The 25,141-nt window shown below is 36.5% G+C and overlaps 3 protein-coding genes across 9 annotated transcripts in view; 2 read left to right on the plus strand and 1 right to left on the minus strand.

Moving 5' to 3' along the window:
* LOC127415541 (exostosin-like 3) overlaps positions 1 to 7,903 on the plus strand; it is a 42,606-nt gene extending 34,703 nt beyond the window's left edge. The window contains exon 6 of one of the 2 annotated variants that reach the window (XM_051654316.1): positions 7,769 to 7,903. In XM_051654316.1, the coding sequence (XP_051510276.1) occupies positions 7,769 to 7,780 (12 nt within the window). In that variant the 3' untranslated portion in view covers positions 7,781 to 7,903. Of the gene's footprint in view, positions 1 to 7,765 lie in introns of both variants that reach the window. The other variant, XM_051654315.1, reaches the window with a different exon arrangement.
* Positions 4,014 to 17,016, minus strand: LOC127415552 (integrator complex subunit 9-like). 3 transcript variants are annotated; one of them, XM_051654335.1, is made up of 4 exons: positions 16,912 to 17,016; positions 9,975 to 10,034; positions 4,556 to 4,667; positions 4,014 to 4,404 (listed from the first exon to the last, which is right to left on the minus strand). In XM_051654335.1, the coding sequence occupies exons 3-4, from the start codon at positions 4,662 to 4,664 to the stop codon at positions 4,223 to 4,225; spliced, it is 291 nt and encodes a 96-aa protein (XP_051510295.1). In that variant the 5' UTR covers positions 4,665 to 4,667; positions 9,975 to 10,034; positions 16,912 to 17,016; the 3' UTR covers positions 4,014 to 4,222. The 3 variants fall into 3 exon arrangements, with proteins under 3 accessions (XP_051510295.1, XP_051510296.1, XP_051510294.1); XM_051654336.1 differs by lacking the exons at positions 9,975 to 10,034; positions 16,912 to 17,016 and adding an exon at positions 9,790 to 9,965; XM_051654334.1 differs by lacking the exons at positions 9,975 to 10,034; positions 16,912 to 17,016 and having other exon boundaries at positions 4,556 to 5,164.
* Positions 11,190 to 25,141, plus strand: part of kif13bb (kinesin family member 13Bb) — a 54,866-nt gene continuing 40,914 nt past the window's right edge. The window contains exons 1-11 of one of the 4 annotated variants that reach the window (XM_051654309.1): positions 11,190 to 11,481; positions 11,562 to 11,705; positions 12,061 to 12,147; positions 14,526 to 14,619; positions 19,638 to 19,650; positions 19,906 to 19,966; positions 20,111 to 20,203; positions 23,782 to 23,962; positions 24,253 to 24,340; positions 24,446 to 24,580; positions 24,731 to 24,843. In XM_051654309.1, the coding sequence (XP_051510269.1) occupies positions 12,078 to 12,147; positions 14,526 to 14,619; positions 19,638 to 19,650; positions 19,906 to 19,966; positions 20,111 to 20,203; positions 23,782 to 23,962; positions 24,253 to 24,340; positions 24,446 to 24,580; positions 24,731 to 24,843 (848 nt within the window). In that variant the 5' untranslated portion in view covers positions 11,190 to 11,481; positions 11,562 to 11,705; positions 12,061 to 12,077. Of the gene's footprint in view, positions 11,706 to 12,060; positions 12,148 to 14,525; positions 14,620 to 19,637; positions 19,651 to 19,905; positions 19,967 to 20,110; positions 20,204 to 23,781; positions 23,963 to 24,252; positions 24,341 to 24,445; positions 24,581 to 24,730; positions 24,844 to 25,141 lie in introns of all 4 variants that reach the window. The other 3 variants (XM_051654308.1, XM_051654311.1, XM_051654310.1) reach the window with 3 other exon arrangements.

Raw genomic sequence — 25,141 nt, forward strand, 5'->3', positions numbered from 1 at the left:
CTGAAACACCAACCAATTTCACACCTTGTTTATATATATATATATATATTTCTCAAATGAATCAATTACAGTTGAAGTCAGAAGTTTACATACACTTAGGTTGATGTCATTAAAACTAATGTTTTAACCACTTCACAGATTTAATATTAGCAAACTATAGTTTTGGCAAGTAATTTAGGACATCTACTTTGTGCATGACATGAGTCATTTTTCCAACAATTGTTTACAGACAGATTGTTTCACTGTTAATTGACTATATCTCAATTCAAGTGGATCAGAAGTTTACATACACTAAGTTAACTGTGCCTTTAAGCAGCTTGGAAAATTCCAGAAAATGATGTCAACCCTTTAGGCTTCTGATTGGAGGTGTACCTGTGGATGTATGTTAAGGCCTACCTTCAAACTCAGTGCCTCTTGGCTTGACATCATGGGAAAATCAAAAGAAATCAGCCAAGACCTCAGAAAAAAATTGTGGACCTCCACAAGTCTGGTTCATCCTTGGGAGCAATTTCCAAACGCCTGAAGGTACCATGTTCATCTGTACAAACAATAGTACGCAAGTATAAACACCATGGGATCACGCAGCCATCATACCACTCAGGAAGAAGACAAATTCTGTCTCCTAGAGATGAACGTAGTTTGGTGCCAAAAGTGCAAATCACTCCCAGAACAACAGCAAAGGACCTTGTGAAGATGCTGGAGGAAACGGGTAGACAAGTATCTATATCCACAGTAAAATGAGCCCTATATCGACATAACCTGAAAGGCTGCTCAGCAAGGAAGAAGCCACTGCTCCAAAACCACCATAAAAAAGCCAGACTACAGTTTGCAAGTACACGTGGGGAAAAAGATCTTACTTTCTGGAAAAATGTCCTTTGGTCTAATGAAAAAAAATGTAACTGTTTGGCCAAAATGACCATCTTTATGTTTGGAGGAAAAAGGGTGAGGCTTGCAAGCCAAAGAACACCATCCCAACCATGAAGCATGGGGGTAGCAGCATCATGTTGTGGGGATGCTTTGCTGCAGGAGGGACTGGTGCACTTCACAAAATAGATGGCATCATGAGGAAGGAAAATTATGTGGATATATTGAAGCAACATCTCAAGACATCAGCAAGGAAGTTAAAGCTTGGTAGCAAATGAGTCTTCCAAATGGACAATGACCCCAAGCATACCTCCAGAATTGTGGCAAAATGGCTTAAGGACAACAAAGTCAAGGTATTGGAGTGGCATCACAAAGCCCTGATCTCAATCTGATAGAAAATCTGTGGGCAGAACTGAAAAAGCATGTGCGAGCAAGGAGGCCAACAAACCTGACTCAGTTACACCAGTTCTGTCTGGAGGAATGGGAATTAATTTATCCAAAAGGGTAATTTGATATTTCAATGGCCTGTTAAAAGGCATCAGGCCTTGTCATTGGCTAACAGCTCACAGCAGTCGGGTTAATGGTTAATGAACGGAGATGTGGGACACTTTACTGAGGTGTGAGAACAGCTGCGGTCAAAACAACATGCTCTCAGTGGTGCATTCAGCAGCATCTGGAGCAGCATCAGGACTCTGTGGTTACTGAAATTGTTCTCATGTTAACATGACTCGCTCACAGCTGCTTCTGAGATTATACTGGTCTGACACCACGATACATCAAATCTTTGAAAGATATTCAGAGTTCGAGGTACTTAGTAGCAAGTAAATGAGATATCCACAAAGCAGAACGGTATATTTTCCTTTAATTTCTTAGTTATGCTATAAATTTGTATGTCGATATCACTGATAACTTATAATATATCTACATTATAAATATTATAATTCTATACAATTCAGCCTTTACTACAAAAAAACAGCATTCACACTTATCAGAAATTGTACATTAAGTAGGACTCGATTCAATTCTGATTCACAAGCTCTCGATTCAACTACGATTATGATTTGATTGGATTTTATTAATTTGTTTATATTTCAACTATAATGTCCATTTTGCTTACATATGAAACAGTTTGACTATTCTCAATACCAATTTTGGTAAGAAATCGGCAGAATGAAATGGGATTTACATATAGAAAAGCCAAATGAAAACCAGCACTAGCACCTAAACAGAAGAAAACAAGGCTACAGTGGGCTAAAGAGAAGCAATCATGGAGTGTGAATGATTGGATGAAAGTGATATTCAGTGATGAATCACAAATCTGCATTGGCCAAGGTGATGATGCTGGAACGTTTGTCTGGTGCCGTTCTAATGAAACATATAAAGATGACTGCCTGAAGAAAACAATCAAATTTTCCCAGTCATTTATGATATATGGTTGCATGTCAGGTAAAGGACCTGGGGAGATGGCAATCATTACCTCAACAGTCAATGCACAGGTGTAGGTGATTGAAAATTTATGGTGGAAATTGAAACAATTGGTCCATGACTAGACTCCATCCTGCAAAGCTGATCTGTCAACCACTATTCAAGAAAGTTGGAACCAGCTTGATGAAGAAAATTGTTTTTCATTAGTGAAGTCCACGCCTCAAAGAATTCAGGCCGTCATAAAAGCCAGAGGAGGAGCAACAAAGTACTAATTGTGATTTGTTTTTTTTGTTTTTTTTTTGTTTTTTTTTTGATGATTCCATAATTTTTTCCTCTACTTGATCTGGAAAAAAATATGCCATTAATTAAAATAATGTAATTTAATTTATTTGAGGGATGTTTCACAAAGCCAGAATGTTCAGCTATTTTGTGTCATGTCTGTGATTTGTTTATTTGCTATGAAGTAAACAATCTGGGAGAACATCCTCTTTAGTGTGGTGATTACATAATTTTTGCCAGAGGCTGTAGCTACACAAGCTACATTTTTTGCATCACTGTGCTCCAAAATGTGTTAGAATGCAGTATGCCAACTAATTTCTTTTAGTTATCATTTTGTTTTTTGTTTTTATTTTCTCCCCAATTTGGAATGCCCAGTTCCCAATGCGCTCTAAATCCTCGTGGTGGCGTAGTGACTTGCCTCAATCCGGGTGGCGGAGGACGAATCTCAGTTGCCTCCGCGTCTGAGACCGTCAATCCACGCATCTTATCACGTGGCTTGTTGAGCGTGTTACCGCGGAGACCTAGCGCGTGTGGAGGCTTCACGCTATTCTCTGCGGCAGAGCGTGTTGTCAGCATGCTAAAAATATAAAATCTATATAAAAAAAAGAATAGAGAAATAATATAGATAAACTCATTAATTGATCTCTCTTATCAAAGTTCCAACAGTTAGGGTACTTTTTGTGATTAATAATAATAATATATATATATATATATATATATATATATATATATATATATATATATATATATATATATATATATATATAACAATTGTTTTTTTTTTTGTTTTTTTTTTTGTAAAAAGATTTATAGGGTGTAAATCAAGTACCAGTCCTTGAAATTATTACATTTAACGTACTGTATGTATTTATTTGCTATTTTACATTTACTGATTACATTATATTACATTATTTTATATTATATTATTAAGACAAAATCAACAACATCTAGCTGATTAAAGATTTTAGAGCAACACGTAACAAGAAAAACAGAGACAGATTATGCATAATAATTCTGTTAAAGCTAAATATTAAAGCTAAAAAAAGAACTAAAAAGACCAGACTACACAACTTCAATAACAGATTGTTAGCATGCTAAAAATATTAATTATATATATATATATATATATATATATATATATATATATATATTTTTTTTTCTCAATTCATGTTTTATATATATATATATATATATATATATATATATATATATATATATATATATATATATATATATATAGAAAATATGAATTGAGAAAAAAATACTATCATAAATTAATAATTTAAATTAATGAGTTTTCTGGGGTGTAAATCAGGTTCAAATTCTTGAAATTATTAGATTTAATATAATGTATGTATTTATGTGCTATTTTACATTTACTGTATATATTATATTATATTTTTAAGACAAAAACAAAAATATATAACCAATTAAATATTCTTAAGCATAACGTAACAAGAAAAACATAATGGAGATGGAAAATGCATTAAAATATTAAATGTAAAAAAGAATAGAGAAAAAAAAATCTAAACAAAATAACTCTTAAAATTAATTGACCTCACGATCACTAGTGTCTATCCTGACCCATCCCTAAAATTTTTCAATGTTTATTGAAAATCATTGTTTTTTCTACAATCGATTAATTAGCTAATTCTTACCATTCTGAGAAGATCTGCGAGAACGGCAGTGAGCTGTTGGCCACGGGGGAGATGAAATAAAACGGCGTGTTCCCGAGGTTTGCTGAGTCCATGAACTGATACAGACACTCCAAGTCATAGATGACTCCAGAGGAATAACATGGAACCAATACGTTCCCTCCGGAATGGGTCGTCATAGCTGACAGACAGAAACACACAGGAAACACTTGAGAGGAGAAGGAACGTTGAGCAATCTGGATTACAAACTCTCAGACATGTTCTGCCATATTCTGAGTCAGACGCACTCTTACTGTATATAACACTCTGTATCACACAGGTTTGACACTCACCCAGGTTGCTGCAGAATTCTCCCAGCATGCCGTCTGGGTTGGCGGTGGGGATTTGCGTCAGACCTGTCAGGATGAGCACATCACTGTTCTTCAGAGATCTCTGGTCCATCGGCTGAAAAACACAAAACACAAGACTTAAATCACGCAAAATAGAAACTGAATGGCACATTGTGTTCTCTTGAAGCAGAAACTACAACAGAAATAAACTCTCAGACCAACATCAGATGCTTCCTCTTAAAGCCCATCTAGAGTCAACAAAGAAGAGTACAAGAGAGTCATGTCGAGAGCGTGCCTTTGATGCCTAAAAAAGGCTGTCTAGGAAGTCTGCTGTGCGGCAGGTGTGTTTGCGTCCCTTGAGGATGTGTGGTGAGCGGAGAAGAGCCAGAGATATAAGAAACTTTCTTATAATGAGACTGAATGATCCAGTTTAAGCTGCCCAGAGAATATCCTGAACTCAACAGAGTGACCTGAACCGCTCCAAACAACTCCTGACAGACAGAGTAACTGTTTATTGTATGGATATTTCTTTATTATCATTTTATTTTTATTTTTTTCACATTTTAGAATAATAGTAAAGTCATCAAAACTATGGAATAACATAAATGGAACTATGGGAATTATGTTGTGACTAAACAAAATCCAAAATAAATCAAAACTGTGTTATATTTTAGCATCTTCAAAGTAGTCACCCTGTGCCTAGAATTTGCAGATATGTACTCTTGACATTTTCTCAACCAACTTCTTGAGGTATCACCCTGAGATGCTTTTTAAACAGTATTGAAGGAGTTCCCATCTATGTTGGGCACTTATTGGCTGCTTTTCTTTATTATTTGGTCCAAGTCATCCATTTCAAAAACTTTTATTTTTTAATTAAATTTTAGTTTTATAATGAAATGAATTAATATGGTGGCACAATTATATTATTGTCTACAAAACTAATTTCAAACATTTAAGCATACGCCTTCAGATCAAAAGATTTTTAAGATCATGAGAAACATTTCAGTCAAGTGTTTCAAAACTTTTGACCGGTAGTGTATATATATATATATATATATATATATATATATATATATATATATATATATATATATATATATACTGTATATTATATGGACATTTTCGTTAAGTGAAATAAAAATAAAACATGGTTGGAAAAAACTACAAATAAATTAAAACTTTTTCATTATTCCCAAACTAACTTGAATTAAATAAAAATGTCCTTAAATGAATAAAAAAGCTATAAAAAGAGTCAGTGTTATTATTGTTAATGAAAACAAACATGAAAACTAAAAAAACAATATTTTCGTTAACTGAAATAAACATAAAATGAACATGGTTGGGAAAAAACTACAAATAAATTATAATAGTTTTTCATATTTCCAAACTAACTTAAATAAAATAAAAATGACCTCAAATTAATAAAAAGCTATTAAATGAGCCAGTTTAATTATCATTAGCAAAAACTAAAATGAAAACATTTTTGTTAACTGAAATAAAATAGAAACTAACATGGTTGGAAAAAAACTCTGAATAAATTAATACTTTTTCAAATTTCCAAAACTAACTTTAAGTAAAAATAACCTCAAAATAATAAAAAGCTATAAAAAGAGCCAGTTTTATTATCATTAACGAAAACTAAAATGAAAACTAAATGAAGATAGTTTCATTAACTGAAATAAAAATAAATACTCACATGGTTGGAAAAAACTAAATTATAATACTTTTTCATAATTCCAAAGCCAACAAAATAAAATATAAATTATGTCAAATTAATTTTATTTTTAGATACAGAATATATGATAAAATTTGAAACCATAACTTACCTTCATTAAACATAAAAAAAAAAACTAAAAAAAACAAAACAAAAAGAAAATACCACTAGATTGTGCTAAAACAACTTTGCCCTGATCTGTTCACACATTTACTTTGGCAGCCATAAAATACTTAAACTAAAACTAAACTAAAACAAGAAAACACTGAAATGTATTTGCATTTAAAAAAAAAAAAATTTTTTTTTTTTTTTTTTTAATGCCATATCAGTATCACATGGCAAGAACAAGGTGAAGAAATCAATCAGTCAATTTAAAAAAGCAACTGAACAATAGTTAAAACAAACAAATAAACTTCATACAGACAAAATACAGTCTACTGTATATAAGATAAGATTCTTCAAATGTGTTTGCAATAAATATTCTACATGTGCTCCTTGTAACACCTTACTAAACACATCCACCAAAGGACTTTCTGAAAAGAAACATTGTCTAATGACATTAAAAGCAGATCAAAAATAATATGTATAACTAAACTAACAGTCACACAGAATCTACATGTCTAGACTCATTCTGTAGATGTCTATGTATGAAATGTTGAGATAAATAAACTTGCCTGGCCTGCATTGACTACAATGAAAAAGAAAGAAAGAAAAGCTAAATGAAACATTCAAAACTATAGCTGATGGGAGAATTGAGATTTTTTGCGAATATCCCACCAGCTGAACTTTACTGAGAGCAGAATTCACTTCCTGCATGCCGTAACACTTTCTCCAACTCCAAACATCCACAGCGTCCTTCAGAGGCCCCTGGAGCATCCTGACACCGAACGCACACACATTATCTCAACTCACTATAAAGCAAATAAAACAATCAAATAAAAGAATCTCTTTTTCTCAGCTATCATAGTGTAAGTCTCAGATTGTTGGCCAATGGAACGTTCACTGAGCATACAGTGCAGTCTGCACACAAAAAATGGCCAATTTCAATTTGATTCGTACAACTGTACACGCTGCTTTGTTTTCTGGGTTGCACCTGTGAAATAATCAGTATTTGGGACAGATGGAGATTATAATCACAAAGTCTACACACAATTCCTTCCATTATTTGAGTTATTACATTTACCTTTTATGCATTTGGCAGATGCTTTTATCCAAAGTGACTTACAGTGCCCTTATTACAGGGACAATCCCCCTGGAGCAACCTGGAGTTAAGTGCCTTGCTCAAGAACACAATTGTGGTGGCTGTGGGGATTGAACCAGCAACCTGATTACCAGTTCAGTGCTTTAGTCCACTACGCCAACACCACTCCTAATTATTACTTTAATGTATGCCATTATATTATTGTACTTCCACAGATTTCAGATGCATTTGTTTTTAATAGGTGTCACCAGGTCTGTGTAACTGGGTGTTGCACCTTTGTATTTCTTTGTTCTTCCAGCAGGTGGCTGTATGAGCCTTTGAAACTCTTTCCATGAACATCACCAACTCTTCCATCAACAGCCTAAACCAAAAATCACCAAATCAAAAAACTGAGTGGTCTTACTCCAAACTAAAGTGTTTTCATATCTGAATGACACTGCAAGTGAAGTGTCCTCTCATCTACTAATGAAAACAAGCGTTGAGTAATTCAGATGAAATCATCACTTTGAAATCTTAAAAAGGCCATGCGTTGGTGCAACTATCAAGAAGCCTGCATATCTGCGGTGTGGGCTCTGTGGCATACACAGTTCCAGTAAACCCTGTGTGTTCTGTGATATACGGCAGCACCACCATACAGTGATAGTTTGATATCAGAATCACGTCTATGGTGGAGACCGCAACAACCACTCCACTGATGATGCCATTGCATCTACAATACACACTGCTCTTTCCCACCTGGTAAAAAAAGAACACTTATGTGAGAATGCTGTTTGTAGACTACAGCTCAGCATTCAACACCAGAGTGCCCTCCAAGCTAGATGAGAAACTCCAGGCTCTGGGCTTAAACAGCTCGCTGTGCAGCTGGATCCTGGACTTCCTGTCAAGCAGACGCCAGGTGGTTAGAATGGGCAGCAACATCTCCTCATCACTGACCCTCAACACTGGAGCCCCACAGGGCTGTGTTCTCAGCCCACTACTGTATTCCCTGTACACACATGACTGTGTGGCAACACATAGCTCCAGTGCCATCGTTAAGTTTGCTGATAATGCGACGGTGGTAGGTCTGATCACTGACAATGATGAAACAGCCTACAGAGAGGAGGTGCACACTCTGACACACTGGTGTCAGGAGCACAACCTCTCCCTCAATGTCAGTAAGACAAAGGAGCTTGTGGTGGACTTCAGAAGAAAAGACAGAGAACACAGTCCCATCACCATCAATGGAGCACCAGTGGAGAGAGTCAGCAGCTTCAAGTTCCTGGGTGTCCACATCACTGAGGAACTCACATGGTCCATCCACACTGAAGTCGTTGTGAAGAAGGCTCTTCAGCGCCTCTTCTTCCTGAGACGGCTGAGGAAGATTGGAATGAACCGCCACATCCTCACACGGTTCTACACCTGCACCGTAGAGAGCATCCTGACTGGCTGCATCTCCACCTGATAAGGCAATAGCACAGCCCACAACCACAAAGCACTGCAAAGGGTGGTGTGAACTGCCAGACACATCATTGGAGGTGAGCTTCCCTCCCTCCAGGAAATATATACAAGGCGGTGTGTGAAAAAAGCTCGGAGGATCATCAGAGACTCCAGCCACCCGAGCCATGGGCTGCTCTCACTGCTACCATCAGGTAGGCGGTATCGCAGCATCAGGACCCGCACCAGCCGACTCCATGATAGCTTCTTCCCCCAAGCAATCAGACTTCTGAACTCTTGATCTCCCACGATCAAAATACATCAGCACTGCACTTTATTACTCTTACTCTTATATCTCACACCGGACTGTCATAAATTATATTATTATTATATTATATTCTCTCTTAACAACTTACTATCAACCGACAGCCTGAATGTCAATACAGTACAAAACAACCTACTGTACATTTTATATATACTACTATATATACTTTTTATTTATTTATTTATTTATTGAATAATGTGTATCTATATTGTGTGTATTGTATACTGTACAGTGTATGTTATTATTTGTATATTGTTGAGTGTAATTATGTGTATATCAGACGTTTAAATTGTGTTGTGTTAATTTGATGTTATTGTAAATTGGTATATGTCTCATCACTGTCACGACTGCTATGTTGATCGGAATTTCACCCAAGAATTTCACCCACCATTGCACTTGTGTATATGGCTGTGACAATAAATGTGATTTTGATTTGAGATCCAGTAGCCCTTTCTATGAAAACAACAACATCATTTCTTTAGAAAATAACTTTCTCAATGCACGTGCATTTATCAGTTAGAAGGTTTTAATGCAGAAGTATTCTTATGAAGATGCACGTTAAAATGAGAAGTGTAAAGATTTACTTCAGGGAGACAAAATTCCAGATGTGAGTCCACAAACACGCATCCAGAACATTCCTTCAACTCCTACAACACAAAGAATGTGTGTAAATGAACCCAAACTTCTTGGGAATGGAAACATGTTTCAATTAATGCATCTTTCTTGTAATGAAGACCTGAGAATATTCAGGTGTTTAACGGTCACTCACTTTTTCCAGGTTTATGGCTCCATCTATAGAAACCCATCTGGTAGTTTGGACAATCTTGGACTGTAAATCAGCAGAACAAAATCTCAAATTTGCAAGTTATATAATATATACTGCATAATTACACCGATCAGCCACAACATTAAAACCACCTGCCTAATATTGTGTAGGTCCCCCTCATGCCCGCAAAACAGCGCCAATCTGCATCTCAGAATAGCATTCAGAGATGATCTTCTCCCCACAATTGTACAGAGTGGTTATCTGAGTTACCGTAGACTTTGTCAGTTCGAACCAGTCTGGCCATTCTCTGTTGACCTCTCTCATCAACAAGACATTTCTGTCCACATAACTGCCACTCACTGGATGTTTTTTGTTTTTGCCACCATTCGGAGTAAATTCTAGAGACTGTTGTGTGTGAAAATCCCAGAAATACTCAAACCAGCCCATCTGGCACCAACAATCATCCATGTGATTATCTAATCAGCCAATTGTGTGGCAGCAGTGCAGTGCATAAAATCATGCATATACGGGTCAGGAGCTTCAGTTAATGTTCACATCAACCATCAGAATGGGGAAAAAATGTGATCTCAGTGATTTGGACCATGGCATGATTGTTGGTGCCAGGTTGGTGCTGTTTTGGTGGCACGAGAGGGACCTACACAATATTAGGCAGGTGGTTTTAATGTTGTGGCAGATCGGTGTATATAGGCGTATATATATGTACATACATATATTTGTTCAATTTACAACACAAAAAATACAACAACAACAAGCTGGACTGCCTTGTGCACCAATACAAATTAAGAAAGTAATGAAAGTGTAATATAAATATATTTTTAACCTAATTGTTCACAGGTTCTTTTATTTTATGTTTTTATTTATTTGTATTTAATGTTTGCACTGCTCAGCTTTCATGCTACCATGCAACGAAGAGCTTTTATAGCAAGGTTTATTTATACTGTTTGAATAAAAAAGGTATAAAAATGTTAACTCTACACTGCTCACTGTTTATTTACCACTATATAGTTTCAGTGTCATTATTCGGGTGTAAATTATTACCCAGATTTTTTTTTTACAACTCCCCATTGTTCTTGACCAATCAGAGATCATTTCCAGGCCGCTAAGCCCGCCCACTTCTGTTTTCTGCTTAGCTGATGGTGCCATTCTATCGAGTACGTTTTCTTTGAACGGAGTTGGCAGGTGCTACTCGTCCCGTCCCGTGTGCGTAAGGGGATGTTCACACCGAACTCGACTTTTCAACCGTCTGCGCTGTTTTCAATTGTTTTTCTATGTAAACATGCGGTAGATGGAGGTTTTAGACCGCGTCTCGCGCAGGTGTCTTTAGACGCTGTGTCAAGTGGCAACTTTTAGCAACGCGTCTCGGGACACCTAGCTTTTTATTTATTTATTTTTTTAGCGCAAAAACTAGTTCGTGCTGAACCGCCCGTAATTCGTGCAGCGCCACCGGCACCACCTGTTCAACCGCTCCTGAAGATCCGCTCAAGTCACGGTAAGATGGCGAAAGATCAGGAAACGAAGCAGGTGAATTTATCGCTGTTTTAACGTTATTAAACGGCGTTTGATCCGCAGGTCGATAGGAAAGTGTTTCATTCCTGATTGGATGAGCGTCAGTGTGTTGGTTCTACCCATTTATTCCCTGAATAATTCCTAAATATCACTGCTGGAATGACACATATAGCTCAATAGCAAAGAAACTACACACTCCAGGAATCGGTAAAACAATATATTTTTTTAACATATTATGATCTTTTATATTATGAATTGTGAGTGGATGTATGCATGTGTCACAACTGAAGTGACACATTGTAACTGTCACACTTTGTTACACTGTTACACATCGATTACATTGTCTCAATCATTGTTTGCTCTTGTTACAAAGTTTCAATTGTACATTTCAGTGGTGCTGAACAGATAAGTGAGGTTTATAAGTATTAAAACATTAAATTGAATAATATTATAAATATCAAAACACATGTGGTCAGACTCATTGGTTAGTGATCGGATACTGTATATAAAGCTGCATGTTTGTTTCATGCAATAATAATAACATGCTAACTCTTTAATACAGAATAAAAGGACCTCATTATGGATGACAGCGGTCAGAATGAGTCTAATGTGAAAGTGGCAGTCCGGGTTCGACCCATAAACAGGAGAGGTGAGTTTAATCTCAAATCATGTGACTGTCACATCAAGTGTGTGTTTGAGCCCTTTTTTTGTTTGTTATTTCTTTATGAGCAAACTTTCTCCTTGAGTCCTTATATTGATTTTCAGTTTATATTGGCTGTCAAAATTACCATTACACATCTTGATAAATGAGGTATCTTTGTCTCTGCAGGTGTGAAGATTGTTAGAAATAGTTCTGGATTACAGACTCTTAAAAGACACCATGAAATCAAAGTCAACCCTTCTTACTTTCTTTAAACACCTTCCTGGTCTTACTGTGCACCATTCATCAGTGTACATAATTCTAAAGTGAGATAAACTTGCTCTGCCACAAAAACAAGTTTTATTATTCGACTGACATCATCCCATTCTCTTCCAATCAATTTCTAATGGATAAAAATCAAGTCATGCTATACAGTACTTTTTTTCTCTTCTCTTTAACATATCCTGTTCCATTAGGAAATACATTACAATGAGGAAGTCAAAGGGGTTGCAAATGCTGTTTCATGTTGACTTCAAAGATATGGAATGAAAAGCCTTCATTCAGTTATGTGTACTGGATGCGATATGTAAACATTGTAATTATAAGTTCTGAAACATTACCTCACTTTAATGTTTCTCTATGTGCTTTATGCAGTGTGCTATTATAGTGCCAGATACTTAGTTTTATGATTATTTAAGGATAAGCATTTAGTATAGAAGTATGAAAATCATTTTGAGAGTTATGTCACTGACTACGTTTACATGCACCCTCTAATGCGATTAAACCGTTGCTCATGTAAACAGAATATTGCGATTATGCTTATAATCAGAGTAAAGATAATCGCAATAAGATATGTGGAGTACTCCTATTTTAATCACTTTATACTGGCATGAAAATGCTTTAATCGCATTTCTTCCACTCTGATCAAAGTGCGTCTTCACCAGTGCTGCATATGGATGATGTTCCGCTCAAGCACAGGTTCGAAAACATCGCGAAACAGAAGAAGCTGCACTAACTGAAAGCTGATTTTGATTCTGATTCTGAACTTCTCAGCTTCACGCAAAATGGCAGTTTCTTGCACCGTTTTACAACAGTGGTGCTCCCCCGAAGCAGAATCTACAGCACCACGGCAAAATAAAACATATTTTCCCGAGTTGTGAATGTCCGTTTGCAGTCTTAATTGAATGTTGGTGAGATAAAAGGCCGTATTCCGCAAAAAAATTGCATGTTTGTCCTCGCGGGCGAAACGCAACAACATCCAGCACATGTATTCTGATTCACAAACAAATGACTTGTATGAACCAATTCTCCTTAGTGAATCAAAACAGGCAGAGCAGCCAGTGTAATCCGATAAACAAATGCTTTTATGAACCGATTCTCCTTAGTGAATCAAAACAGGCAGAGCAGCCAGTGTAATCCGATAAACAAATGCTTTTATGAACCGATTCTCCTTAGTGAATCAAAACAGTCAGAGCAACCAGTGTAATCCGATAAACAAATGCTTTTATGAACCGATTCTCCTTAGTGAATCAAAACAGACAGAGCAACCAGCGTAATCCGATAAACAAATGACTCTTATGAACCGATTCTCCTTAGTGAATCAAAACAGACAGAGCAACCAGTGTAATCCGATAAACAAATGACTCTTATGAACCGATTCTCCTTAGTGAATCAAAACAGACAGAGCAACCAGTGTAATCCGATAAACAAATGACTCTTATGAACCGATTCTCCTTAGTGAATCAAAACAGGCAGAGCAACCAGTGTAATCCGATAAACAAATGACTCTTATGAACCGATTCTCCTTAGTGAATGAAAACAGATAGAGCAACCAGTGTAATCCAATAAACAAATGACTCTTATGAACCGATTCTCCTTAGTGAATGAAAACAGACAGAGCAACCAGTGTAATCCGATAAACAAATGACTCGTATGAACCGATTCTTTTTAGTGAATCAAATGAGACAGCACATCCAGTGTAGTCGAAAATGACTCTTATGAACTGATTCTTTTAATGAATCGTTCAAAAAGACTCACAAACTGACTGACTAATTTTCGTATTTAAAGATACATATTTGCAACAATATGTTTTTTGTAATATTCATTCATAAAAAAGCATTAAAACAGAACATTTCTCAGTGAATAATCGGAGTATTGGCAAGTAGCATGTAAACAGGATTGAAGAGGTTTGCCCAAATCGTGTAAACATCTTAATCTAATTATTCCTTGTATTCGGATTATTGCAATAATCAGCGTATTGGTGTACATGTAAACATAGCCATTGTTTGGTCTGTCCATTCAAAAGGTGCACCAGAATAATTATTTAATGGCCGTCAATAGATTGACCATTTTCAGACTGGTTGATTGCAATTGTTGTATTCTTATAGAGAGGGACTTAAAGACAAAATGTGTTGTGGACATGGAGGGAAACCAAACCGTGCTGCATCCAGCAAGCGGAAACCTGGGAAAGAGTGACAGCAGGTAAACTGGGCTGTGTGAGTGGTAATTAGAGATTTAATGTGACAACGAGAGAGTTACAAAAATGACATGGATCTCTTAATCTAGCATAAAAAGGCTCAAACTATTGGAATAATAACTAGGATCTTACATTCTCTTAAGAATGTGTGAGTGGTGTGGGACGTGTTATGTGCGCAAGTTTAATACTTATGCTTAGGGGGTTGTTTTAATATGAGCAACAGTAATAGTGATGCTTTCCTTAGCAAACACTACTAGTAATACAAATAGAAATGTGAATGTGGTCTGTTTGATTTCATGTATCTGTCTTTGGTTGTTTTCTTTCTTTCTCAACATTCCTCTCATGTGGCCTTCAGTAGCCGTGGAAACATGTAAAAGTTCATTGGCAAGTCAAAGGTAGCCGTGGATACTTGTGATTAAAAAGAAACGAAATAACTAACATCTCAGTGGGTCTTTTCAAGCAACGTATAAACAAAGCTTAATAAATGTGCGCTGTCACATAAATTTGTTTTGCCAAGCACAAGGTCATTTTACCAATTTATTTTGGTCACTTTTCTATATAAATGACGTACAGGCATTTGGAGAGCTAAGAATCTTGGAAAGTTCGTCAAGATAAACTTTGAATTTTGGCTTGACCAAGCCTTGCCTTGCCTTATGGGTTCAATACAAGTTAAGCTCAATCGACAGCATTTGTGGCATAATATTGCCACATAAAATGAATTTCGACTCGTCCCTCCTTTTCTTAAAAAAAAAAAGCAGAAATGGAGGTTCCAGTGAGGCACTTACAATGAAAGTCAATGGGGCCAATTTTTGGAGGGTTTAAACACAGCTTATAATTTTGAAGCTTATAATTTTATAAAAGCACTTACATTAATTCTTCTGTTAAAAGTCGTGTATTATTTGAGCTGTAAAGTTGTTTAAATTGTCATTTTTACAGTCATTTTAGGGTTTGTTGACATTACATCGTCATAGCCATGAAGTTGTAAAATTGGCTGTAACTTTATACAGAAAAGGTTAGTATGATTTTATCACACTAAAATCATTTTTACATGCACATCCTTTATGTCTTGTGTCTATACTTTTGAAAAAGTGAGTATTTTAATGTTTACGAATTGGCCCCCATTCACTTCCATTGTAAGTGCCACCCAGATTTTTGGCTTTTTTTTTTTTAAAGGAGGTCAATATACATTTTTGTGGTAATCAATATCGTCACAAATGCTGTTGATTGAGCTTAACTTGTATTGAACCCGGAATATTAATTTAAAGTTTAAAATAGATTTATAACATTTAGAATTCTTAGGTTGTACAAGCCTGATGTTCTTTGAATACTTGCGCAGTTTCATGAGAGATTTTTAATTTGAAAGTTATATTTTATTTGTGCCTTAGGCATTGTTATTCCACTGCTAATGTTTTCTGAGTGGTCAAGTGGGTCGCTAAGCTGTTCAGGATGTTCTAGGGTATTTTCTACACTGTTGCTATGTGATTAAAATGTTCTCTGTGGTTGCTGGAGTGTTGTTAAGCGGTAGCATAAGTTTTCAGGATGTTTTCTACACTGTTGCTACTGTATGTGTCAATAGTTGCTAGAGTGTTGTTAGGTGGTTGCTGGAGTGTTGTTAAGCGGTTGCATACGTTTTCAGGGTGTTTTCTATGCTGTTGCTACTGTATGTGTCAGTGGTTGCTAGAGTCTTGTTAGGTGGTTGCTAAGGTGTTCAGCATGTTTTCTAGGGTGCTATGTGGTTAAAATGTTCTCTCAGTGACCAAATTCTAGCAACCTAGAGTGTTGTTTTCTAGGCTGTTGCTATGTGGTTAATGTTCTCAGTGGTTGTTAGGCATAGCTAGGGTTTTTTTCTAGCTTGTTGCTATGTGTTTAACATGTTCTCAGTGGTTGCCAGAATGTTGATTGGTCGTTGCTAATGTGTTGTAGGTGTTTTCTAGGGTGTTGCTATGTGGTTAAAATGTTCTCAGTGGTTGCTAAGGTGTTCAGGGTAATTTCTAGGGTGTTTATATGTGGTTAAAATGTTCTCATTGGTTGCTAGGATGTTTTCTACACTGTTGCTATGTAGTTAAAATGTTTGGAGTGGTTGCTAGTGTTGTAGAGAGCAGTTTGTTCATTTGGGAACAGAACCTTCATCAGTCAGCAGTATTTCATATCTGTCTTTGATACAGCTGTCTGTAAATTAATATCAACTCTATGTTTTGTGTTGATCGTCTTTCAGCATGTGACAAACTGTGCTTGCATGCACTTTATAAAGCCAGCGGCTTGATAACTTGTGCTGGGTGATGTTTAGCTAGCTTTACCTCAAGTCTTTCTCCATTTCTCCTCCATTCCTTCTTCTCCTGGACTCTTTACAAAGGGTGTGCCTGTTCTCTCAGGGATCTGGCTGTCTTCCAGGTCACCTGCTTCTGCAGGAATGACTTTGGATTAATCTCACAAAGGAATGCCTGGGTCATATTTCACATCAAAATCAGAAGAAAAAAATATAAAATTATGTTTTGCATGAAGAAAATGAAAGCAGTGAAGACAAAATTTTTGTAAAAGATTCATGAAAATAATTTGTTATTTTTTTTTATATTAAAATCAGCATATTTAAATTACACACCACTGCTATACAACTACTTAGTATGATTGTACTGTCAAAAATGTACTTTACAATTTCAATTATTAATGATAAAATAATATTTTTTTGCACTGTAAATAACTGAGAAATTTTCATGAAAATAACGTTACAACATACACATGCGCATGCATGCATGCATGCGTGTGTGTAAGCATTTCTATATTCATCAGTATTGTAATAGGCCTTGGTGTCATAATTATTATCTTAAGTCAGGAAAAAGAAATGGAGCGTTCATATAAAAAAAACTTTTCTAGCTTTTCTTCCTCACAAATAAAAATCAAATAAATATATATATAAATATATTTTAAAATGAAACAAAAATTTAAATAAAATTCACCCAGAAATGAAAATTCTCTCATCATTTACTCACCCTCATGCCATCCCAGATGTGTATGACTTTCATCTGCTGAAATTAAATGAAGATTTTTAGAAGAATTGTGGTCCATGCAATGCAAGTGAATGGGTGCCAACATTGTGAAGCTCCAAAAATCACATAAATCAGCATAAAAATAATCCACAAGAGTGGTTTAGTGGTTCCAGTGGTTTAATCCATGTCTTCAGAAGTGATATGATAGGTGACATTCACATTCTTCTTGTGTTTTTGGTGATTCACATTCTTCATGCATATCACCCCCAACTAATTTAATTTAATTTTTTTAATTTTCTTTATTTATCACACATTATACATTTGCACATATACAGTGAAATTCTTCTTTTCACATATCCCAGCTAGGCTGGGAGCAGATAGGGTCAAGGGCCTTGCTCAAGGGCCCAACAGTGGCATCTTGGCGGGGCTGGGGCTTGAACCCCCGACCTTCTGATCCTGAGCCTTACCCGCTGAGCTACCACTGCCCACCTATAATATCACTTTTGAAGACATGAATTAAACCGCTGGAGTCTTATGGATTACTTTTATGCTGACTTTGTGCTTTTTGAAGCGTCAACATTTTGGCACCCATTCACTTGCATTGTAAGGACCTACAGAGCGGAAATATTCTTCTAAAAATCATAATTTTTGTTCTGCAGAAGAAAGGAAGTCATACACATCTGGGATGGCATAAGGGTGAGTAAATGATAAGAGAATTTTCATTTTTGGGTAAACTATCCCTCTTAGCGACCAAATAGTTAGCCTCATTTGACAATGCAATCAATAAGTTATATAGTAGTTACACATGCCTGAAGCAGCCGGATCTTGAAGTGCAAGTCCAAAAGTTTCAGTCTCACTGGCTCGATCAAATGTAACTTCTTATCGATGATTTGCCAGTTTACATATCAGTCGTTACTTCTTGTCTCAGTGGGCAGTTCTTGTCAGGAGTGAATGAATGTAAAAGAGACACTGCTTGATGTGCAGCAAGCAGAATAGTGCTTCTAAAGGAGTTTATTTTACTGCACACGTGAAATCTCAGTGATTAGTACAAGGCTATAAAAATATCCGCGGCTTAAGCCCGGTAAGCCCACCCCTAGCGTCACCCCTGCTAAGAACACCCTTTACTCATGGTAAAATCACTGCAGCACACAGCCTCTCATGGCGTATTGCTTTAATGTATCACATTGCTAAAGCCTCTCTGCTGTAACTTGCAGTGGTTTGCTGTCTTGACGTGCTGCAAACAGGTTTTACAAGAAAGTAAAATGTTTACCCAAATTCCATAATAATCCCTTACAGCAAATTTTTGTTTTTATTATGAAGCCTAAAGTGCAAGCATCACATCTTAGGTGGGTGTTATTTATAATGATGATTATATCAGGTTGGTTTTCTAATGAAAGCAAACTACAGATAAGGGCAAACCGCTTCAAAGAAAACCACTTTGTTTTTTAATTAAGCGCAACTCATAATGACTGAAATAAGGCCATAAATTCTATAAAGATCTTGAAATGCTTGAAAAGACTGAGTGTCTTCTTTCTGTCAACAGGGCAAGTTACAAAAGTCACGCACAGTAAGGAAAATGTTAATATGATTGGTGTTTGCTTAACTTTGCTAAGGCAAGTTTCACTTTAACTAATGCTCACACTCAGGGATAGGGATTTGAACAAATTCTAAGTATTAAAATTTGTTGCATATCTTGTCCTGAACAATTTGTCCTGCAAATGAATCCTCAAATCATGTGGTTTGTTGAGGAGAGGCGTGATATTACTGTTCTGAGTAATCGGACTGATGATTTTCACTTTGCAGACAATAAAACGAGCAAAAAAACAAAAAACAAAATTCCCAAAGGCTTACTTTGCAACACTCTAGCAACCCACCCACAACACCCTCGCATTGTGATTCAAATGTATTTTGTATATTTATTCATTTCACTTGGTTATTTACAGTGATTTATGAAATGATGATTGAGAATTGCCTTTTCTCCCAGGATTTTTGTGTTTGTCCATATATGAATATTTTGTTTTTTTCTTTCATAAATGCAGGGGCAAACCAAAGGTGAGTTCCCATATGTGTTTTCTACTTTATATTATTATGAATAACGTATATAACTAGGCCTGCCGAGATGTTTACATAATCACTTGATGTTTTACTTTTTAATATAATATAATCTAATGTATTACAGTCCTATAATAATATTCTGGGTTCCTAAAACCACAGTGATTATCACTGGACGAAGACTAAAGTTGACAAACCTTCAATTTGTTTGCGTATGTTACATTGTATTTATATATTTGTAATGTTTCCTTTCAGGTCTTTGCGTATGATTACTGCTTCTGGTCTATGGACGAGACTGAGGTGGCCAAGTTTGCAGGTCTGATATTTTTCAGTCATTTTTGATCACTAAACTGCATTTTGTATTATTTAGTTACCCTTATATAATTTCAGCTGATTTACTGATAAACACTCATTATTACGGTATATGATTTAGTAATGTGTAACTCTTTTGCTGTCACAGGTCAGGATGTGGTGTTTCAGTGTCTCGGGGAGAGTCTTTTGGACAGCGCTTTCCAGGGATATAACGCCTGCATATTTGCATATGGCCAAACGGGTACAGATAGTGACAAGATATCTATGCAAAATGATTACAGAATTCACGAAAGCTTATACAGACAACACTAAAGGAATTCGTGTAAAATGCATGTGTAGACTTACACTGCAAAAGCTGAGTTTCAAGACAAGTATTTTTGTCTTGTTTTCTAATAAAAATATCTATACGTCCTTAAAACAAGATGCATTTACTTGAGAAGCAAAACTGTGTAATACTTGTTTTCAGAGAAGATATCTTGAAGTAAGCTTATACATGCTTAAAACAAGAAAATACTGTTTGCCAGTGGGGTAAGAAACAAATGCTTACATCATTCTTGAATTAAGCTTATTTGTCAGGTATTTGTAAGCTTACTTCAAGATATATTCTCTGAAAACAAGTCTTAATATCTTACACCATTTTGCCTCCTGAGTAAATTTATCTTATTTTAAGGACATTTACATATTTTGCAGGAAAACAAGACAAAAAGACTTGTCTTGAAAGTCAGTTTTTGCAGTGCAGTGGTCAGAATTTTTATCCAAAAGTTATAAGAAACCAGTTACTTAATGGAACAGAACTCTCAATACAAAGTGCTTTTTATACAACAGCTAAATGAAAAGTAAGTACTATTTCTTGCGTTTCAGACAAATATTGGCCAGTTAGTTTGCATATTTTTTTCTGCTCCGGTGAAAATGTTCCCAAAAGTAGCCAAAGCATCAAGCACAACTCCACTTTCTTCACTGCCCTCAATGCTCTGGTTTTGAACTAGTGGGATTTCATTCGTTAACGAATCAGCGTTTTCGAACGAATCCTTGTGTATTCTTGAATGAATAATTCATTTTCATGTCCAGTGTTTCGATGGTGAATGACTCAATGATTGATGTGTGTGTGTTCTTATCATTAATGAAAATAATGAAAACATGTTCATTAACTGAAATCAAAATAAAAACTGGCATGATTGGAAAAAACTGAAACTAAACTAAAAAAACATTTTTATAACTCCAAAACTACAGTTGAAGTCAGACGTTTACATACACCTTAGCCAAATACATTTAAATTCAGTTTTTCACAATTCCTGACATTTAATCGTAGAAAACGTTCCCTGTCTTAGGTCAGTTAGGATCACTACTTTATTTTAAGAATGTGAAATGTCAGAATTATAGTAGAGAGAATAATTTATTTCAGCTTTTATTTCTTTCATCACATTCCCAGTGGGTCAGAAGTTTACATTTTAGTATTTGGTAGCATTGCCTTTACATTGTTTAACTTGGGTCAAACGTTTTGGGTAGCCTTCCACAAGCTTCTCACAATATGTTGCTGGAATTTTGGCCCATTCCTCCAGACAGAACTGGTGTAACTGAGTCATGTTTGTAAGACTGCTTGCTCGCACACGCTTTTTCAGTTCTGCCCACAAATTTTCTATCGGATTGAGGTCAGGGCAGTAGCGGTTCTAGCTTGTATGGCACCCTGGGCGAAACCCGCTTCATTGGGAGTTGATTGTAAATGAGAACGGCCCCGAAGTTGTTGACCGAAGATGCCGCCCTGGGCAACTGCCCATATCGCCCATGCCTAAATCCGCCACTGGGTCAGGGCTTTGTGATGGCCACTCCAATACCTTGACTTTGTTGTCCTTAAGCCATTTTGCCACAACTTTGGAGGTATGCTTGGGGTCATTGTCCATTTGGAAGACCCATTTGCAACCGAGCTTTAACTTCATGGCTGATGTCTTGAGAATTTGCTTCAATATATCCACATAATTTTCCTTCCTCATGATGCCATCTATTTTGTGAAGTGCAGCAGTCCCTCCTGCAGCAAAGCACCCCCACAACATGATGCTGCCACCCCCATGCTTCACGGTTGGTATGGTGTTCTTCAGCTTGCAAGCCTCATCCTTTTACCTCCAAACATAACGATGGTCATTATGGCCAAACAATTAAACATTTGTTTCAACAGACCAGAGGACATTTCTCCAAAAAGTAAGATCTTTGTCCCCATGTGCACTTGCAAACTGTAGTCTGGCTTTTTTATGGTGGTTTTGGAGCAGTGGCTTCTTCCTTGCTGAGCAGCCTTTCAGGTAATGTCGATTTAGGACTTGTTTTACTGTGGATATAGATACTTGTCTACCCGTTTCCTCCAGCATCTTCACAAGGTCCTTTGCTGTTGTTCTGGGAGTGATTTGCACTTTTGGCACCAAACTACATTCATATCTTGGAGACAGAATGTGTCTTCTTCCTGAGCAGTATGATGGCTGTGTGGTCCCATGGTGTTTATACTTGTGTACTATTGTTTGTACAGATGAACATTGTATCTTCAGGCGTTTGGACATTTCTCCCAAGGATGAACCAGACTTGTGGAGGTCCACAATTTTTTTTTCTGAGGTCTTGGCTGATTTCTTTTGATTTTCCCATGATGTCAAGCAGAGAGGCACTGAGTTTGAAGGTAGGCCTTCAAAAACATCCACAGGTACACCTCCAATTGACTCCAATTAGCCTATCAGAAGCTAATTGACTAATTGCCTAAAGGCTTGATATAATTTTCTTGAATTTTCCAAGCTGCTTAAAGGCACAGTTAACTTAGTGTATGTAAACTTCTGATCCACTGGAATTGTGATATAGTCAATTAAAAGTAAACAATCTGTCTGTAAACAATTGTTCGAAAAATTACTCATGTCATGCACAAAGTAGATGTCCTAAACGACTTGCCAAAACTATCCTTTGCTAATATTAAATCTGTGGAGTGATTAAAAATGCATTTTAATGACTTTAACATAAATGTATGTAAAGTTCTGTCTTCAGCTGTAACTAAAATAAAATAAAATAAAAATGACCTCAAACTAATTTTAGTTTTTGATACACAGTTTATTATAACATTTTAAACATTTACAATCCACCTTAATTAAACATAAAAATGCCACAAGACTGCCTTGAGAAATTTAATGACGTTAAACATATTTAAATGATACCAGTAAACACTTTATCTTTGTCAGCCTAAAATAAAAATGAGCCAAACTGAAACTAGCGTTAACTAAACTAAAACTGTAATGACAAATTGAATATAAAAAAGAAATAAAAACTAAAGATGTAGAATCTCCAGAAATGATCACTGAACGAATCAGTTAATTAAGTAAAAAATAAAATAAAAGTGGAGTGATATAAATAGTGAAGTATCCCGATGCTTTTGGACTGTATATCGTCACTCTTGGAACGCTTCACGTCCAATCAGATTAATGGGACGGAACTTACTGTTGTATAAATTGTGGATATCTAGTTTACTAACCACAAAGTGCCTTGTACAAAACTCTTAAATCATTTGAGTCTACCAAAAAATTGATGCCATGTATCTCACAAAAATTGGCATATTTATCAATTTGGAATTGCTCAGTATAGCAGCCTTTAGAACTTTTTTTCTGGAAATTGCGTAAAGCCAGCCAATCAGATTGGAGCTTGCAATTTTCGAAAGTCTCTTTCTGTTTTTGTATGCATTATACATCAAATGGTCTGATCCATTTGAAGATGAGACTGTTGTTTACCCATTGCCTGAACATCTGATCACTTCCTGCAGTCTGATATCTGATTGGTTCCCTTTGTGCTGATTGGCTGCAGGCTCTGGAAAGTCATACACAATGATGGGCACATCGGAACAGCCCGGTCTGATTCCTCGTCTCTGCAGTTCTCTGTTTGAACGCACCGTACGAGAGCAGAGAGAGGGGGAGAGCTTCACCATCGAGGTCTCCTACATGGAGATCTACAATGAGAAGGTGCGAGACCTTCTAGATCCCAAAGGGTGAGGACAGAGATCTTGTTGGTTTTCAAAGTGTTAATTCTCAAAAGGGGCCTTAAGGATCAAAGACCACGTTTACATACACATCATTGTCCAGTTAAGGTCCATATTCTGATTAAAGGGATGAAAACTCTGTCATTGTTTACTTAACCGTATGTTGTTCCTGACCTGTAAGGCTTTCTTTCTTCTGTGGAACATAAAAGGAGATGTTCTGCACAGTGTTAGTCTTAATCACTATTCACTTTCATTGCATTTTTTTCTCCATACTATGAAAATTGTGTTGTTTATCTCAGGAGTCGACAGGTGTTGAGGGTCCGAGAGCATAATGTGTTGGGACCGTATGTGGACGGGCTGTCTCGCCTCGCTGTGGCCTGCTACAAGGTTTTTCACAATATCCTCCAAACCAATCGGATGTATAAAGTTCTTAATCTCTAATGGTCTCAGTGCTAAAGCTGCATGTTTGTGAATGAATCTCTTCTTTATCAGGACATCGAGTCTCTCATGTCAGAGGGGAATAAATCTCGCACTGTGGCGGCTACAAACATGAACGAGGAGAGCAGCCGATCACACGCCGTCTTCAACATTATTCTGACTCACACACTCAGAGACCTGAAGACGGGGGTGAGACACACAGATCTTCTAAAATAAAATGTATTTTTTCAAGGTTATGTTAAATAGTTTCTTCTATCCCAGTGTGATGCATAGAGTCATCTATAAGTAAGTCATTCATAGGTTGATTGAACCTGTTTGTTTGGCTGTTGTGTATTTCAGACGAGTGGAGAGAAAGTGAGTAAACTCAGTCTGGTGGATCTGGCCGGCAGTGAAAGAGCAGATAAAACTGGAGCTGCAGGAGAGAGACTGAAAGAAGGAAGCAACATTAACAGGTTAAACACACACACAACACACACACACACACACACACATTTGTTTCCAGTAGTTGACATGTCCTGTGGTGTGCATGCTAAACTATTGTATAAACTAGAGGTAGACCGATATATCGGTTTTACCAATTAATCTGTGCCGATAGTTGCTTTCTGAAACTATCAGTTATCTGCAAAAATCTACACCGAAAGTTGCAGATAGTTTTATTTATTTTTTTATTCATGATTAACAGTCATGTGGGGATTTGCTGTATCTAAATCTTTCATCACTGACAGTATGTTTGGATAATTAAGTGTGTGG

Source organism: Myxocyprinus asiaticus, chromosome 25 (assembly GCF_019703515.2).
Source record: "Myxocyprinus asiaticus isolate MX2 ecotype Aquarium Trade chromosome 25, UBuf_Myxa_2, whole genome shotgun sequence".
NCBI lineage: Eukaryota > Metazoa > Chordata > Actinopteri > Cypriniformes > Catostomidae > Myxocyprinus > Myxocyprinus asiaticus.

Bases quoted from the DNA above. Each gene is read 5' to 3' on its own strand.
- LOC127415552 (XM_051654334.1), bottom strand. From the start codon at position 4,724: ATGTGCCATTCAGTTTCTATTTTGCGTGATTTAAGTCTTGTGTTTTGT. The intron at 4,405-4,555 runs GTGAGTGTCAAA...TCTGTCTGTCAG, and splicing joins AGAATTCTGCAGCAACCTGG to CTATGACGACCCATTCCGGA.